General features: G+C 36.4%; 1 protein-coding gene across 3 annotated transcripts; it reads left to right on the top strand.

The window, feature by feature from the left end:
- The first annotated feature begins 4,104 nt into the window (after window positions 1-4,104).
- Window positions 4,105-15,154, top strand: LOC138129970 (phospholipid-transporting ATPase ABCA3-like). 3 transcript variants are annotated; one of them, XM_069046332.1, is made up of 16 exons: window positions 4,105-4,258; window positions 9,297-9,536; window positions 9,675-9,896; window positions 9,952-10,064; window positions 10,125-10,607; window positions 10,660-10,839; window positions 10,897-11,597; window positions 11,650-11,815; window positions 11,865-12,240; window positions 12,292-12,736; window positions 12,787-12,999; window positions 13,052-13,325; window positions 13,378-13,503; window positions 13,557-13,772; window positions 13,829-15,000; window positions 15,055-15,154. In XM_069046332.1, exons 2-16 carry the CDS (start codon window positions 9,301-9,303, stop codon window positions 15,085-15,087), a joined length of 4,956 nt encoding a protein of 1,651 aa, XP_068902433.1. In that variant the 5' UTR covers window positions 4,105-4,258; window positions 9,297-9,300; the 3' UTR covers window positions 15,088-15,154. The 3 variants fall into 3 exon arrangements, with proteins under 3 accessions (XP_068902433.1, XP_068902424.1, XP_068902417.1); XM_069046323.1 differs by lacking the exon at window positions 4,105-4,258 and having other exon boundaries at window positions 8,970-9,536; window positions 10,897-11,106; window positions 11,158-11,597; XM_069046316.1 differs by lacking the exon at window positions 4,105-4,258 and having other exon boundaries at window positions 8,970-9,536.
- The last annotated feature ends 575 nt before the right edge of the window (window positions 15,155-15,729 follow it).

Raw genomic sequence — 15,729 nt, 5'->3', positions numbered from 1 at the left:
TCGCAGGTGGACAGCTCCGTGCTCGCCCGGAGCAGTCTCCGGCTAGGGTCGATGTCGGGGCTGGATGATGTGGGCCGGTGGCCTTGGTTATTGCTGGGTGATGGGTCCAGGTGGACCTGGGGGAGGAAACGGCGTCTCTCGTCCCCGGTGATGGTACTGCTGACGGTGAAGCCTGCTCGCCACAAAATGGCGTGGATGTTACTTTCGGAGAGATAAGAAGTTTCAACTTACTCTTTCGGTCTGGTGACCCCCCTTGATCCGCTCAACGGCGATATATACTAGGAGTGTCCCAGGGTTGATCCGCACGACGGCGATGACGCAAACCTTTTTCCCGGATTTTGTCACGATTATCCTGGGACACTAATTCGCGGCGGGTCTACCGTTGATGTTACTTGTGCCGACAGTGTTCAAGTGACCAAATCTCTCTCTCCCCCACGCTGACCCGTCATTTGCCCTCACCAACCGTCGTACGATGGTCCTAATGTGGTGGTACATTAGACCTCGTAACAGTACCTATTAACCACCTAATAATTTAATTGGCTATACATCCTATTACCGACCCAAATTTCAAAAGTTTATCATTAATTATATCATTTTGGAACGTTCGAAATATCAAAAATGTCGGGAGTTTTGCGAATGGCTTATACATAGTAATTTAAGTGAGAGATATCTGAACATATTTAGTGCATAAAAGATTGCTTGAGAAAAAATGTAATCTACCTAGGTCCGGTTTCTGGAAACATTTTATTTGGCCAGTTAGTTAACCCTCCGATAAATACAAAAATCATGTAATGTGATTGGTCACTTTCTAGCGTTTCTAAGGCAACGCTTGATTTAACCGGCCGTTAAGTTATCGGACCGTTCCAGAAACCGGGCCTTAGTGTATTTGGTCGAGTGGAAAATAGGTACAGTTGGGGAATTATAATTTGGAGCACTACTGTCAATGTCATGATATAAACTCTAAAACAACCTTTACGTTAATAACCTTATTTTTTACTCTTGTCATGTTTTTGTCTTTTTGGCATTCAAAAATTGTCATTTGGGGCATAATAACGGGTAGGCAACATATCAAAGCGATGATTTAATGTCAGTCATGATGACAGTAGAAGGTGCTTTACAGAGATTTTGTTGAAGTGACAGAAAAATAGTGCCCGAAATTTTAATTCCGCAACTGTACTTAGCTCCAATTATTATCGATCTTAACCTTTACATTATTTATTTGACGTTAATTAATTGTAACATTGTCGCGGCGATGTCAGGCTCATGATGCTAATAATAATTATTGACGTTTAAATTATTTTTGACTTTTTGATGACAATACGCCTTGATATACTCTGTCCACTCATAGATTGCTTGACATAAATGTTGCTAAAAATGTTCACTCTACGCTACAATAAATAGATCCGGCGCGAAAATTAAAAAAAAAAAATGGAAAGAGCAGGTTTACACATGATGTTTTATTATTATTCTGCATGTTTGCACTTAGGAAAGACGAAAGAAAACTTCGGTATAGTAAGAGTAATACAGAGAGGTTTTTTTTAACTCTGAATATAGTCCATACTTACTCCCTATGTTTAGTTTTAAAAAACGCAGATCAATGCATGTATCTAATCAGGTAACCAACTTTACGTCAATATAGCTATTTGACAATAAAAAAAGACAAGTTGTTTGAATTATTAGTGCGATAAAATAAATTAAATTACACATAATGCCATGCCAATCGGATCATGAGAAATGTGCGTCACGTTTTTTTAGTCACTTCTCCCGATAAACCAATTCCATCAATCGGAACAATTTTTTAAATTATTTTAAAATTTAACAACGATGCGTCGGGTATAAATTGGTTGCTTACCAAATATATGCCATTCACGATGTTTTGGCATAAGGGGAGGCCATGGAAAAAGTGCATTTAAGTTGGCAGTAAAGCTGTCTGTTGAATTAGGTTATGTTTTTCTAAGTTTGAGGTTATAAACTGCGTCATTGTCTAGTGCATTGTTGTCAGTTTTACTAATTTGCAATAGAACAATACGCACACATTTTTAATCCAATTTAACAAAACAGGAAACTGACTTGAACAGACTACAGAATAGTAGGGACCGGGACCGGAAGACGAAGTGGCTCCTGTTAATTTATGCACCACTTAGATAACCCACCTATACAGTGTCTTAACCAACCAGTTAGTAACTTCTCAATAAATTTTTCATTTTAACCAAAGCATTCCTAGGACTAGATTGTATAAAATCTTGTACCTACTTATTAAGCCTTACTTTATTCGAATCTTTCTGCAAAATATTTACACACCCATCGTCTATGACAAAAAAGAACAAAACTATTCAACTTCCATAATTTCATTAGAAAATTCTGAATCATCATTAGGTACCTGCATCAAAATCCCAATCAAATTCCGAGTCACATTCTCCTAATGAAATTATTAAAGGAAGAACGTTTTCAAATAAAAGATTTCACATTAATTTTGCCCAATCTTCCGAAATAAGTTCTTCACAATATCTACAAAAATGTTGATAAATTTCAGGAGTACATTTCAAAATAGACTCAAGCGATAAATTCACAACTCTATCGCGAAGTTATAATAGGTCTTACAAAACCGTGTGCCATTTCAATTGGGTCGTTGTTTCTTCCTTCACTATCCGTGCTATTTATTTATTTTGTACTCACCTACGATTCAATTTATACAAAAAAAAATCTTGACTTAATTGTAACTTACTGAAAATATGTTCTGCAATCTAATACAAACACCATCAATATGTTTTAAAGTCGCTTAATTATGATTACGGTAAATTCGGCAACATGTTACGTTCATTTTGATAGGTCTGCATGTCAGGCACTTTAGTGACAGCAGAGATGACAGAAATCAAACATGTATCCAACGTTAAAAAATGAAATCATAGCCTTCCCTTATGCCAAAACATCGTGAATGGTATATACTCTCAATGCATTGACCTGCGTTTTTTAAAACTGAATCATGGCCAGCTACATTAAACCTATGATTATGGCCGTCCCAATTCACATGAAAAATTGATTCTGCGACATTCGTGTGACGTGACCAAGGTTGGTAGAACTGACTAATTTGTATAATAGGTTGCCTAGTTGAAAATTGCGGGGCGGGGGGGAAAGTAACTCGTGACGTAAAATCAACCCAGAAATTTTGGGTGTTCGAATAGAACCTAAGGTTTATAAGCTCCGTGGAGTTTATTGGGTGGCTTTTTGGGATTTATTCTAGCGAAGGAACACCTAATGCATGATCGACAGACTCTGTAGTAAAAGTTTAGTACACTGTGACGTCACGAGTAACTTTTGCGGGGGGAAAAAATTCAGACTATTGCTTTAAATGGAAACGAGGCAACCTATTATACAAATTAGTCAGTTCTACCAACCTTGTGACGTGACGTCATGTAGTGACCTCCAGTAGATTTTTTCTTAATTATTTTTGAAATTTAATTGTCAAGATGTTGAAATGTGAATGTCAGAAATTTTTGAACAATTATACACACATGTAGAAATAATTAATAGTGTGATGTTACATTTTGAAAATTTGAAAAAGGTCGACGTATAGGTAGGTAATCTTGTTATGGCAAATTGGACAGTCTGGATGCAACATAGGTTTAATGGAGCTGGACATGATTGAACATAAGGACTATGTTCACAGTTAAAAAAAGCTCCCTGTATATTAGGTTTTATTAATACAGTATTTCAGGAGTGATAATGAGTCCGACGGAATTAAAAATGCAACCCACAATACATTTTCGAATTCCCGAATAAAGCTGGCTACTGAAATTATTAAAATATCCAGTTTTTTCCGGAAATAGCTAAACACAAACAAGAAATTATTTAATATTTAATGCATGAACAAAAATTACCTCTCTATCATTTTCGATGTTTGTAATGTCACTTAAAGTGTTAATTATGCTAAATTCTTCAGGCTCGTACTCACACATTCAAAAAAATCAACAAAAAATCGCCACAGAACAGATCAAAACACCAACACGATCAAAACTAATAAAACAAAGGTCTAAAGATCGCAAATCTAAATGCTTAAACCACTTGACAGCACTGACAATTTCAAATTTGAAATGTCATATAATTTATTTTTCATTGACATTGACAACCAACACGTTTTGCATTCGACTGTAAAAGTGACACAGCTAGTGGTAGCAGTTAAAACAACATCATAGAATAGCATATTACATAAACAATACTGATAGTTTTCTACAAGAGTTCCATTATTTTACTCAATCCGGTAAGTATTTAATTCTGTAGTAGGTATACAGGCTGATTCACGTGGAATGGGGACGTTTCGCCCCCATCGTTTAGCCCCCACCGTTTCGCCTCCGGCGCCGATCCGCTCCCGACCATTTCACCCCCAAGCGATGCAGTATATAGTCCTACAGAAACTCTAGTGGAATTCGACTTTGGTTGTAAATTTATGTTTGTCACTTGAAAAATAGAATTTTATGCTGCAGCAATAATCCTACTGATAAATGCTAATGAAGGTTGTCAGTTTGGGGTCCAGGGAGGAATGTTACAGGTCGTGGTGGTTGTATTTATGACAACGGTTATTACTTGATAATAAAATCTTATTCTTCGGTTGTTGTTGTTAAATTTACAACCAAAGCCGAATTTCACTAGAGTTTTTGTAGGAATATACAGGGTCTATCAGAACTGGCGGACCAAAATAATACGGTGAATTCATCATCTTCTGGGAATAAAAGGAAAAATGTTCAAAAAAATCTATCTTGAATAGTGATTAGGAAAGAAGCAATTCAAATTGACCAATCCTGTTGTTGATGTTAAGTTACCTATACAGTGAGCGGCAAAAGTATGGAATAAATTCATTAAAAATTAAACAAAATTTTTTTCAAAAAAATCTTTGGGCAGGTCAATTTTAGTTTATAAAAATACATATTAAAATTCCAAGCAGTCATTTGTTTTCGAGTTATGACGTCATCAACAGTTTTTTTAAATGGAAACCCCCTATTTTTTTTCTTGATTCTGATAGCCCTTTTAATTGTCTAAACGCCAGTATAAAAATTTTGTTACCTTAGATAAGGAAATTTTTGAGAAAAAAAAAATAAAGTTGGAAAAAATAAATTTTATAACGAACAAAAACAAGTCAAAAAGTGTGTTACTAAGTACTTAAAATTATGGAATTAAATGTTCGAATTGCCATCCCCCAGCTTTTTGACAATAAGCAAGTTTATGAAGAAATTTCCCCTGTTTTAGTTTTATCTAGTTTTATCCCCGCACCCAATCAAAATTAAAATTTCTATACGTTGTGTTTCTGTTAAATGAGTCATTTTCAAAAACGTTTTGTAAAACAAATAACACATACGAATGAAATTGACAGTAACAGTTGACTGTTTGATTTACCTACTTGATTTTTTGACTTGTTTTTGTTCATCATAAAATTTATTTTTTCCTACTTTATTATTTTTTTCTCAAAAATTTCCTTATGCAAGGTAACAAAATTTTTATACTGGCGTTTCGACAATTAAAAGGGCTATCAGAATCAAGAAAAAAAATAGGGGGTTTCTATTTAAAAAAACTATTGATGACGTCATAACTCGAAAACAAATGACTGCTTGGAATTTTATTTTCTATCAAAACATGTATTTTTATAAACTAAAATCGACCTGTCCAAAGATTTTTTTGAAAAAAATTTTGTTAAATTTTTAAAGAATTTATTCCATACTTTTGCCGCTCACTGTATAATTAGTTTTCCTGCTTTATTTGTAACTATGGACGCATTTCAAATCATGCAAATGCATTGTTGATGGATATCCGCATTGTTTGTGCAAAGACGGACGTTTTCAGGGTATAGTATTTGATATAAAAACTTTTGACCACACAAACGACAGTTTATTTAAGAAAGTAACAAAAGACACTAAAGTTAATACTCCTGAGCAGCAACTGTGGCACTCTCATCACACTGTCCATATAAGACAAACATAAGTATCAAAATATTCTGAAGAAGTAAATATTAAGCGTTTTTAATGACTTTTGTAATTGTCAGAAATAATTTATTAATCAAATTTGTTTCGATAGTTACTGATATAATTTTTTAAGGTAATTTTATATCTACACACGATTGGTCAATTAAAAACGTTCTTATTTTAAAATTCAATGAGGATGGATTTTAAAAAATATTTTTCCTATTATTCCCAGAAGATGATGATTTCAGAATATTATTTTGATCCGCCAGTTCTGATAGACCCTGTATTTTTGAATTAGATTCACACTTTGTGTTAATTTCTACCCTCATTTTGTGTACTTGTACAGTTTGAGACACGGAATTTCGGGCATCACTGTCAGTATACTGTGAAAACATGTAAAATATTATTTTCATTATCCCCCAATACGAAAGTGTAACTTTTAATTTTAATAAGGCGATTGAAAGCGAAAGTAAAATATGCCAGCGGATCAGTTGCTAGCTGTGAAAAACTTTCGTGTCCTGGACGACAAAAAAAGAAAAATGTCAAAAACATCATTCGTTGCACACCATTTAATGAAATTTTCATAAATTTGATTGTACCTACCGGTCTTTGGAATTGTCCGGCAACACACTTCTGCACACTTCTGCAGGCAATATATGCAGCTTCTTCAATGAAATCATTTTAAACTAAATTATGACCAAGTATTCAACGACAACGATATTTGATAAATGTCATAAAATAATGTTTTTGTATTGTTACTTATTGTTACAGCTTATACTAATTTTATTATAATCACTGAATGAATGTATTTTATTAAATGTAGATGGGCGAATGAAAAGTTTAATACATTACACGCTGCGAAAGCTCTTTCACGCGCTTGGAGTTTTTAAATAACCTCGGCTACGCTTACGCTCGCCTCGGCCATTTAAAAACACCTCGCACATAAAAGTAAACTTTCGCAGCTTGTAATGTAAATAACCATTATACAGGGTTATTCTAAATGATTGTAGTCGAAGTAGGCGTGAACCCTGAATGTAAAATTTATGGTTGCCGCTCCACAAATAAAACATCAAAATGATGTGAATATTCAGTACACACCGTTCACGCACGGGAGTTAAATTGGATGCAAAACAACTCAATATTTCTGGATTCAATCGTTAATTTAACAAAAATAAATAAAAATCTCATCACCGCACTTTTCACCTAAAAAATGACAGTGACAGCGACAAAAATTGACAATTCACATGAAAGCGGCAAAAATGTCGTAACATGGGCATGGCCTACTTGGACTACAATCATTTAGAATAACCCTGTATCATTAACCTCGTAACAACGTGACATTTTATCTGCCCCTCCCATTACATTTTCTTAGTTTCCAATCAAATAGGTTGTTAAGACGATCTAATTTATACAAAAAAAAATGACATTCGAATTGTCTTAATGGCATTTTAATTTTTTTAAAACTAAAACAATATTTGTGTACTTGACAGTAAAATTCTAACCTTAAGTTTTTTACGTGACAAATGTGATGAAAAATTATACAGACTGAATCTGGTTTTGATTCTGATTGGTCAATTTATGTGGGCGGACCAGATAAAAAGTTATAACGGAGATATTATGGACCAATTTTTGTGGAATTTAACACATAAATAATAATAATTTTTTAACGTCCGTCAAGTTTTTTCATTCGTTTACGTTCATAAAATACGTGATTTTTGAATCGGTCCAGAAGCGTTAAAAAAAGTGCCATAGCGATTCATTTTTGCACGCATTTTGCGTTAAAAAAAGTGCCGTAGCGTGTCATTTTTTAACGCAATTATAAAATTTTTCATTCATAATTAGTAGTTTTTTTAACGAGTTCGTATGTAAATTGGGATTTTTTTTGGCATGAGTGGGCCAATTTAAAACGTGAGTAAAACGAGGGTTCACACACAAGAAAATTTTCAAATTTTAAGTGTCGAAAAAATTGTCATCTAAACTTACGGGCGCCAAAAAAATTTTGTATGCAACTCGTTAGTAAAGTATCTTTTTTTTACTCGGCGGATTTGCGCACTCGCTTCGCTCGAGCGGCAAATTTTCCTTCTAGTAAAAAAAGTATTACTTTACTCACTTGTTGCATAAATAACTATTAAAGGGTGGAGATTAATCTCCCGTTACTCAAGTAGCTTAAAGTTTACTAAACTGTAGAACAACAATAAACAATAACTTCCCCAAAAATTCGTCCCCTAAAGATAGTCGTACTACAAGAAAAACAGGAAAAACCGTGTAGATTCAATTATAGGAAAATGTTTTAAAATTACATTTTACAAAAATCGGTCCATAAATAATAGAGATATAGACCTGAAAGTCTCAAGTGGGACATCTGTATAAATATTCATATGAAGAAAACTACAGGGTTTTCATAAACGATTCATGCATTGGGTGTGCTGTGACTCCATGTATTTAAATGGAGATACAGCCTTCTTGTGACATTTATGAAAACCCGGTAAGTAGGTACAATAATTAAAAGTCGAAGGTTACAAAATAATACTCCTAATAATAAATTATATGTTTTTAATTTGTTGAAGCCAATTTAGGGTGCTTTCCAGTAAGTAAAGAAATTCGGAGAAACCTTACTGAAATTTAGTAAGGAGACATTTTTCTAGTAATTACCTTGAAAGACAAATATTTCTAATTTAGCTTGACCAATTGCATTACGTCAACAAGTCTATCGATTTGTCTGATTACAGTTTCAACTGTTGCCACATCCATTATAATAGAGAGGAAATACATGAAATCATTTTGCCATTTCAAAAAAATTTACAACTAGAAATAATACATATTTGCCAATGCTGGTTAGAAACTATGCACTACGTTGGCTTGGAGTTAAATATGATTAATAAGAATACTTAATAAATGCAGGAATGTCGGGATAATTCACGCGAACCCCTTTTTAATATATTTATTTTTCGTATGCTCATTTATTATTTTATTTAATCAGCTAACGTAGATAAAAGTAAAACCACTTAGACGTTCAAGTATAAATTAGGCATTTACGTGGTAAAGTCTGAAAGTTCTTGGGTTAACCAAAAACGGAGCTTGCTTCTGTTGGCTGATTGGTCAATGTTTCGTTAATTCCAGATAAAGATTTCACTGAATTCGTTAACAATGACAAAGAGTCACATCTAATACTGTTGGGTTTGAGGTTGTCAAAGTGCCATATCGTACAGCACTAGCAATTTTCAGTGAGAGTATAGGTCTAGAGCTCTTCATCCTAGTAGATTTTATGCGAATAATATATTAAATTTGCATGCCTCGGCAAAGTTCCTATGCAACTACTTTTCCAAAGAGAATTTTATTTTTCAGGAAAATGGGTAATCAGCTGAACAAATTCATTCTGCTAATGTGGAAGAACTGGACGCTTCTGAAGCGACAACCATATAACACGGCTTTTGAAATTTTTTGTCCGGTCTTAATCTTTTACATCTTGGTTGCCATAAGAAACATCATCACCGCTAAACAACGAGACCAACAAGACTATCCACCATTTGATGCTGCCGACAGCTGGTATTCCTGGTACGCCGAAGCTTGTCATGAAAATCACTCGTACGTAAAAGTTTTATATTTTCTACATAAACATCTAACACCATCGTAAATTTTGCTTGTAACTTCTGCATCTCCAACTTACCATTTCATGTTCATTTAGGTTTCTTTAGATAAATCTTGTATCAATTATGTTTTCAGACTTATTGGATATTCCCCAGAAAGCCCATTCCTAGAAGCTGTGATTAATAAAGCGTGCAATGCTTCGAGAGCAGCTGCCATATTAAGTTATAATAACAAAGCCGAGTTAGATGCAGCGGTCGACAACCACACGTCTTTTTGTCTCGTTATACAATTCAACGACGAACTGAGTGGTGCCAAGGATAACAACAATCTTCCTTCTAATTTAGATATTACGATGAGGTACAATTATCATATAAGTGCAATTTTTAAATATACGTGGAATGACACATTTTAGATTACTCTCGGAACGTAACAACAACAAAAGCGAATGGTTCACCAATCTTTTGTACCCCATGTTTCAAACTCCCGGTCCTCGAGACCCAGAAAATGGTTACGGTGGAGATCCAGGTACGCCGTCTCAAAACTAACAATACAAGAGAAAACAATTTAATCTTATTTAATATTTAGGCTACTTTGATCGAGGCTTTTTGTTTTTGCAAGAAAGCATAACGTTGGGACTCATGGGCAACGACTCAATTGATCCTCCCGCACTCGACATCAAAATGCAGAGATTCCCATATCCACGTTGGCTAAACGACCTATTTTACACGAATGAAATGGTAACGCTGGTGACCTTGATGCTAATGATGAGTTTTATCTACAACTACATCAACACAATTCGGGCGATCACGACTGAAAAGGAAAAACAGCTGAAAGAGTCGATGAAGATCATGGGACTACCGGGATGGTTACACTGGGTGGCTTGGTTCTTGCGCAGCTTCATCATCTTGCTGTTGGCCATAATTTTGATCGTGATCGTGGTGAAAGCGAAGGGGCAAAAGGCACCGGTCTTTCCACACTCGGATCGTACCGTGTTGTTCATCTTTTTCGTATTGTTCGCTTGCAGTACTATCACGTTCACGTTCCTCATCAGCGTCTTCTTCACGAATGGTGCGTCTAGATTTAGTCGGTATAGACGCTCTTAACTCTTCGAATATTACAGCAAATACAGCTGCGGCTGTAGGAAGTCTTATATTTTTCCTCACCTATCTACCCTACTCCCTGCAAAAACAGCAATCGCACGAGTTATCCGCGGGTGCAGTACTCTGCTCTAGTCTGTTGGCAAATTCCGGACTGTGTTTCGGATTGTTGCTTATTCTCAAGTTTGAAGCAATCGAAGAAGGTATTTATTCCGAAAAAGAAACTAAAAGTGATGTCACTTTATTCTCGTGTTTCGTAGGAATTCATTGGGATAACCTGTGGAATACTACGTCCCCGGACGAAAATGTGACACTTGGTGCAATTCTCCTGATGTTTATCCTTGACACATTCCTCTACTTGGCCATCGCTCTGTACATCGAAGCTGTATTTCCTGGGGAGTTTGGAGTTCCTCAGCCTTGGTACTTCCTAGTGTCGCGGGATTACTGGTGCAGCAAACCTCCTACTTTAGGTGAGTCATCAAAGTGTACCCCACGTTATTTTCATCTGTTTGGACTCGCAGATCATGAAGAATTTTCCCGTGACAAAGCAGAGTTTTTCGAAAAATTTACGGAAGATCTCCCTATCGGAATACAAATCCAAAACCTTTCAAAGACCTTTGGAGCCAATCGCGCTGTTAAAACACTGAATCTGGACATGTACGAAGGGCACATTACTGTCTTGCTAGGTCATAACGGTGCCGGTAAAACTACCACGATGTCGATGATCACTGGAATGTTTCCACCATCGAAGGGTACAGCCGTTGTGAATGGATATGATATCCGAACAAGTATACAGAATGTGAGGGACAGCATGGGTCTCTGTCTTCAACATAACGTTCTCTTCGACGGTTTGACTGTTGCGGAGCACTTGTACTTCTTTGGCAAACTAAAAGGTTTGAACAATGAAGAGGTCAAAAAAGAAATCGATAACTACATCAAACTTTTGGAACTACAGAGCAAGGTACCATTAACAACTCAAAAGGCGATATACATTTTATGATTGACTGTTGCAGAGAAACGCCAAATCCAGCACTCTGTCTGGAGGAATGAAAAGGAAATTGAGTGTTGGAATAGCACTTTGTGGAAAATCCAAAATTGTGTTGCTTGACGAGCCCACTGCTGGAATGGACCCATCGGCGAGGAGAGCCATCTGGAACTTGCTCCAAAAACAAAAACAAGGTAATTATTGTGCGCATTTTGAATGCCAGAGCTCACGTTACCACTTCAGGAAGGACGATTCTACTGACGACGCATTTTATGGACGAAGCTGATCTACTTGGAGACCGAATTGCTATTATGACCGTCGGAGAGTTACAATGCTGTGGATCTAGTTTCTTCTTGAAACGGAAGTACGGTGCCGGGTACTACTTAATCATGGATGTCGCACCACAGTGTCGACCAGAAAATATCACGAATCTGTTGAGAAAGCATATACCGCATGTGCAAGTTCAAGCAAAAGCAGGTTCAGAACTCACTTATCAACTCTCCGAAAGTGATTCGAATAAATTTGAAGAAATGTTAAGTGACTTAGAAAAACATATCAATCAGTTAGGAGTCCGAAGTTACGGAGTTTCTTTGACGACACTGGAAGAAGTGTTCATGAAGTAAGTTTTTTGCATTTCCATGTTTTGACTTGTTGTGACGTGAGCTTGCAGGGTTGGCGCTGACCACGACAACGAAATTTCCAAAATGTACAACCAGAACAATAACGAAAACGGAATTTTTAATGGATCTTTAAAAGTCACAGTAGAAGCGCCAAACGATTTGACGAACAACTATCTGAGCGGCTATCCTTTAATCATAAATCAGTTTATAGCTATGCTATTGAAGAAATTTTTTTCTACTTTGAGGAACTGGTTTTTACTGATTTTACAAATCGCCTTGCCCGTTGTCCTCTTGATAATCACAGTATTAGATGCCAGGGGGTATGTCCCCAAGAGCACTTTTCCATCTCTGAAAATATCTTTAGATCCGTATAATGAACCGATCACTGTAATGTCCGGAATTGCCAACCAGTACTATGAAAAGTACCGAAATAATATAGGAAACGACCATCAACTACTTGAAGTGTCTGACATTGCTGCAGAAATGATTAGATTGGTACTTACTATTCACGTCTTGTCCAAATCAAATTAATAACACTTTTCCAGACATCGGAGAGTCAAGCTAATGTAAAACGTCACTACATTGTTGGAGCGTCTTTCAACGAGAGAACCGCTACTGCATGGTTTAACGGCGATCCCTATCATTCCTCGCCCTTAAGTCTAAGTCTTGTTTTGAACGCATTTTTCAAGCAAAAATTCGACGAAAAGTATTCCGTTACATTCATTAATCATCCACTTCCTTTGAGTTTGGATCTTCATGTAAAATATGAATTTGAATCACAAAGCGACAATTCTAATTACGCCGTTTCAGCTGGATAGCTTACAGTTCAACCCGATGGTCCTCCAGATTGCAATAATGTTAGGATTTGGAATGGCCTTCGTTGCCAGCTTCTACATTCTCTTCTATATTCGAGAACGTGTCAGTAAAGCTAAGCACTTACAGTTTGTTTCCGGTGTGAATGTTGTGGTCTTTTGGGGCACCTCGTTCTTGTGCGATATGGCCACCTATCTCTTGACAGTGATCGCTATATTGATCACTTTTGCAATTCTCCAGGAAGATGGTTTCAAAACACCTGACGAATTAGGTGAGTCTGCTCTCTGACCTAAAAGAGACGAGTACTAATTAAAGACTTTCAGGACGTTTGACCCTGGTGCTTGTCTATTTCGGCTTCTTCGTTCTACCTTTCACATATTTGGCTTCGTATCTATTTTCTATTCCCTCTTCTGGATTCTCCAGAATGATGTTGCTGGGTGCCATCGCAGGTAAATTTCAACAACCAGAAAACGTTGCATCAATTTCTCAATTTCTTTTTTAGGCACTATCGGAATAATTGTGATGCAAATTTTGGAAATAAAAGATTTAGACTTGTTGTATGTGGCTCATCCTTTACATTGGGTCTTACTCTTCATTCCTTTCTATTCGGTAGCTAAGGGAGCGTACGACTTGGGTACCATATATTCTTTGCGAAACGTTTGCTTGGCACAAGCTCCATCCTTAGACCGAGCTTGCGAGAAAACAACCAAGTGTTGTGGTAAGACGACGATACCTATATTCTTCTTGAGCATTAAACATCTATTTTCCTTCTAGGTCTTGACGACTTCTATTCGATGGGTTCGCCTGGAATAGGTCGCAACATCATCATTTCATTCTTGATGTTCATTTTTCTATTTGGTGTTCTCATATTTAACGAATATGGTTTCTTCAGTTATTTTATGAACAAAATAGTAAACTACAGTAAACCACCAGTTCAAAATATCACTCTAGAAAGTGACGTTCAGGAAGAAAATAACAAAATCAGGACTATGTCTAGGTATGAGCGCAGCCGAAATTACGCCTTGGTACTACTGAATGTTACAAAATATTATAAAAATTTCCTTGCCGTCAATGGGCTATGTCTAGGAGTAAAACCCTACGAATGCTTCGGGCTCTTGGGTATGAACGGCGCTGGTAAAACGACAACCTTTAAAATGATGACCGGAGATGAGCAAATCTCCTATGGTAAAGTGTGGGTGAACGGACTAGACATTAAGCGAGAACAAAAGAAAGTGCAGAAATTGATAGGTTATTGTCCTCAGTTTGACGCTCTCTTGGATGACCTCACAGTCAGGGAAACTTTGAAAATTTTTGCTCTAATCCGTGGAGTACCTTACAAAGAATGCAAGAGTTTAGGCGAACATCTCGCCCACGAATTCGACTTCTTCAAGCACATGGACAAGAAAATCAAAGAACTTAGTGGTGGCAACAAAAGAAAACTAAGTACAGCTCTTGCTCTGGTCGGAGATCCGCCAATCATCTACCTTGATGAACCCACCACAGGGATGGACCCCGCCACCAAGCGATTCCTGTGGACTGCTCTTGCTAAACTGAGAGACAGCGGGAAATGCATCATCTTGACTTCACACAGTATGGAAGAATGTGAAGCTTTGTGTACCAGACTGGCCATCATGGTCAACGGAAACTTCCAATGTCTCGGGTCGACCCAAAGATTGAAAAATAAATTCGCCACGGGCTATACTCTAACGATAAAAGTGAAAAAGATTGCCGATCACGTTAATCTGGATCAAGAAATTAAAGCTATCGACAATTTCATCCAGAGGAAGTTCCCAGGAGCGCAGCTCAAGGAGAAGTATCAAGAGTTGCTGTCTTATCAACTGACAAACAACTCGATTCCGTGGTCGAGGATGTTCGGGATTTTGGAAAAGAGCAAAAAGGAACTGAACATCGAAGATTATTCTCTGGGGCAATGCAGTCTAGAACAGGTAATTTCTAATACTGTATCTGCTGCTTCAGTTTCTTAAATCTCTTTTTTTCAGGTATTCTTAAGCTTCACTAAGCATCAGCAGTAGCTTCGTTTTTCATACCACAATAAATATGTATGTCGTTTGATACAAAATATATCATATAATGAAATAATTCTGTGAATAATAGTTATTTATCTAATCCCGTGGAATAAAATGTTATAATCAATTGTGATTTTCTCATTTTATATTAAATTACGTTGATTCGGAAAGATTTTAAAAGGAAAAAAATGTTCTTCGGAGCACCTTGAACTGCATCCTGCTAATATAAAGTTTTTTCTAATCCTATCCTGACGAAGATATTTTATTCCATTTTTATGTGAAACTACTCTTCGATATTGTTCAGATGCGACACAGACGACAAAACTTCACTACATACAATAATGAAGAATTATTCAGTGTAAAGCCTTGAGGTATTCCAAAAAAAAACTCGCGTTAGATGAGTAGTAGTTTTTTGGTAAATTGACTCCACAAACCACCAGATAAAAAAACTCGTCCTCCGGACTCGTATTTTTATCGGGTGGTTTGTGCACTCAATTTACCAAGCAACCAAATTATCGTAAAAAAATTCAATTTTATCCGGACAAAAAAAAAACTCTCGTGTAATTACAGTCGAATAACTAACGAAAAAAAAATTATGAAGAAAATTCATTTTGAAAGGTTATGTCATCTGTCACAATCTGTCATTGT

This window comes from Tenebrio molitor, chromosome 1, assembly GCF_963966145.1.
Source record: "Tenebrio molitor chromosome 1, icTenMoli1.1, whole genome shotgun sequence".
In the NCBI taxonomy this organism is placed as follows: Eukaryota; Metazoa; Arthropoda; class Insecta; order Coleoptera; family Tenebrionidae; genus Tenebrio; species Tenebrio molitor.
This window is presented reverse-complemented; position numbering and strand designations above follow the sequence as displayed.

Bases quoted from the DNA above. Each gene is read 5' to 3' on its own strand.
- LOC138129970 (XM_069046316.1), top strand. From the start codon at position 9,241: ATGCCTCGGCAAAGTTCCTATGCAACTACTTTTCCAAAGAGAATTTTA. The intron at 10,065-10,124 runs GTACGCCGTCTC...TTTAATATTTAG, and splicing joins TGGTTACGGTGGAGATCCAG to GCTACTTTGATCGAGGCTTT. The intron at 15,001-15,054 runs GTAATTTCTAAT...TCTTTTTTTCAG, and splicing joins GGCAATGCAGTCTAGAACAG to GTATTCTTAAGCTTCACTAA.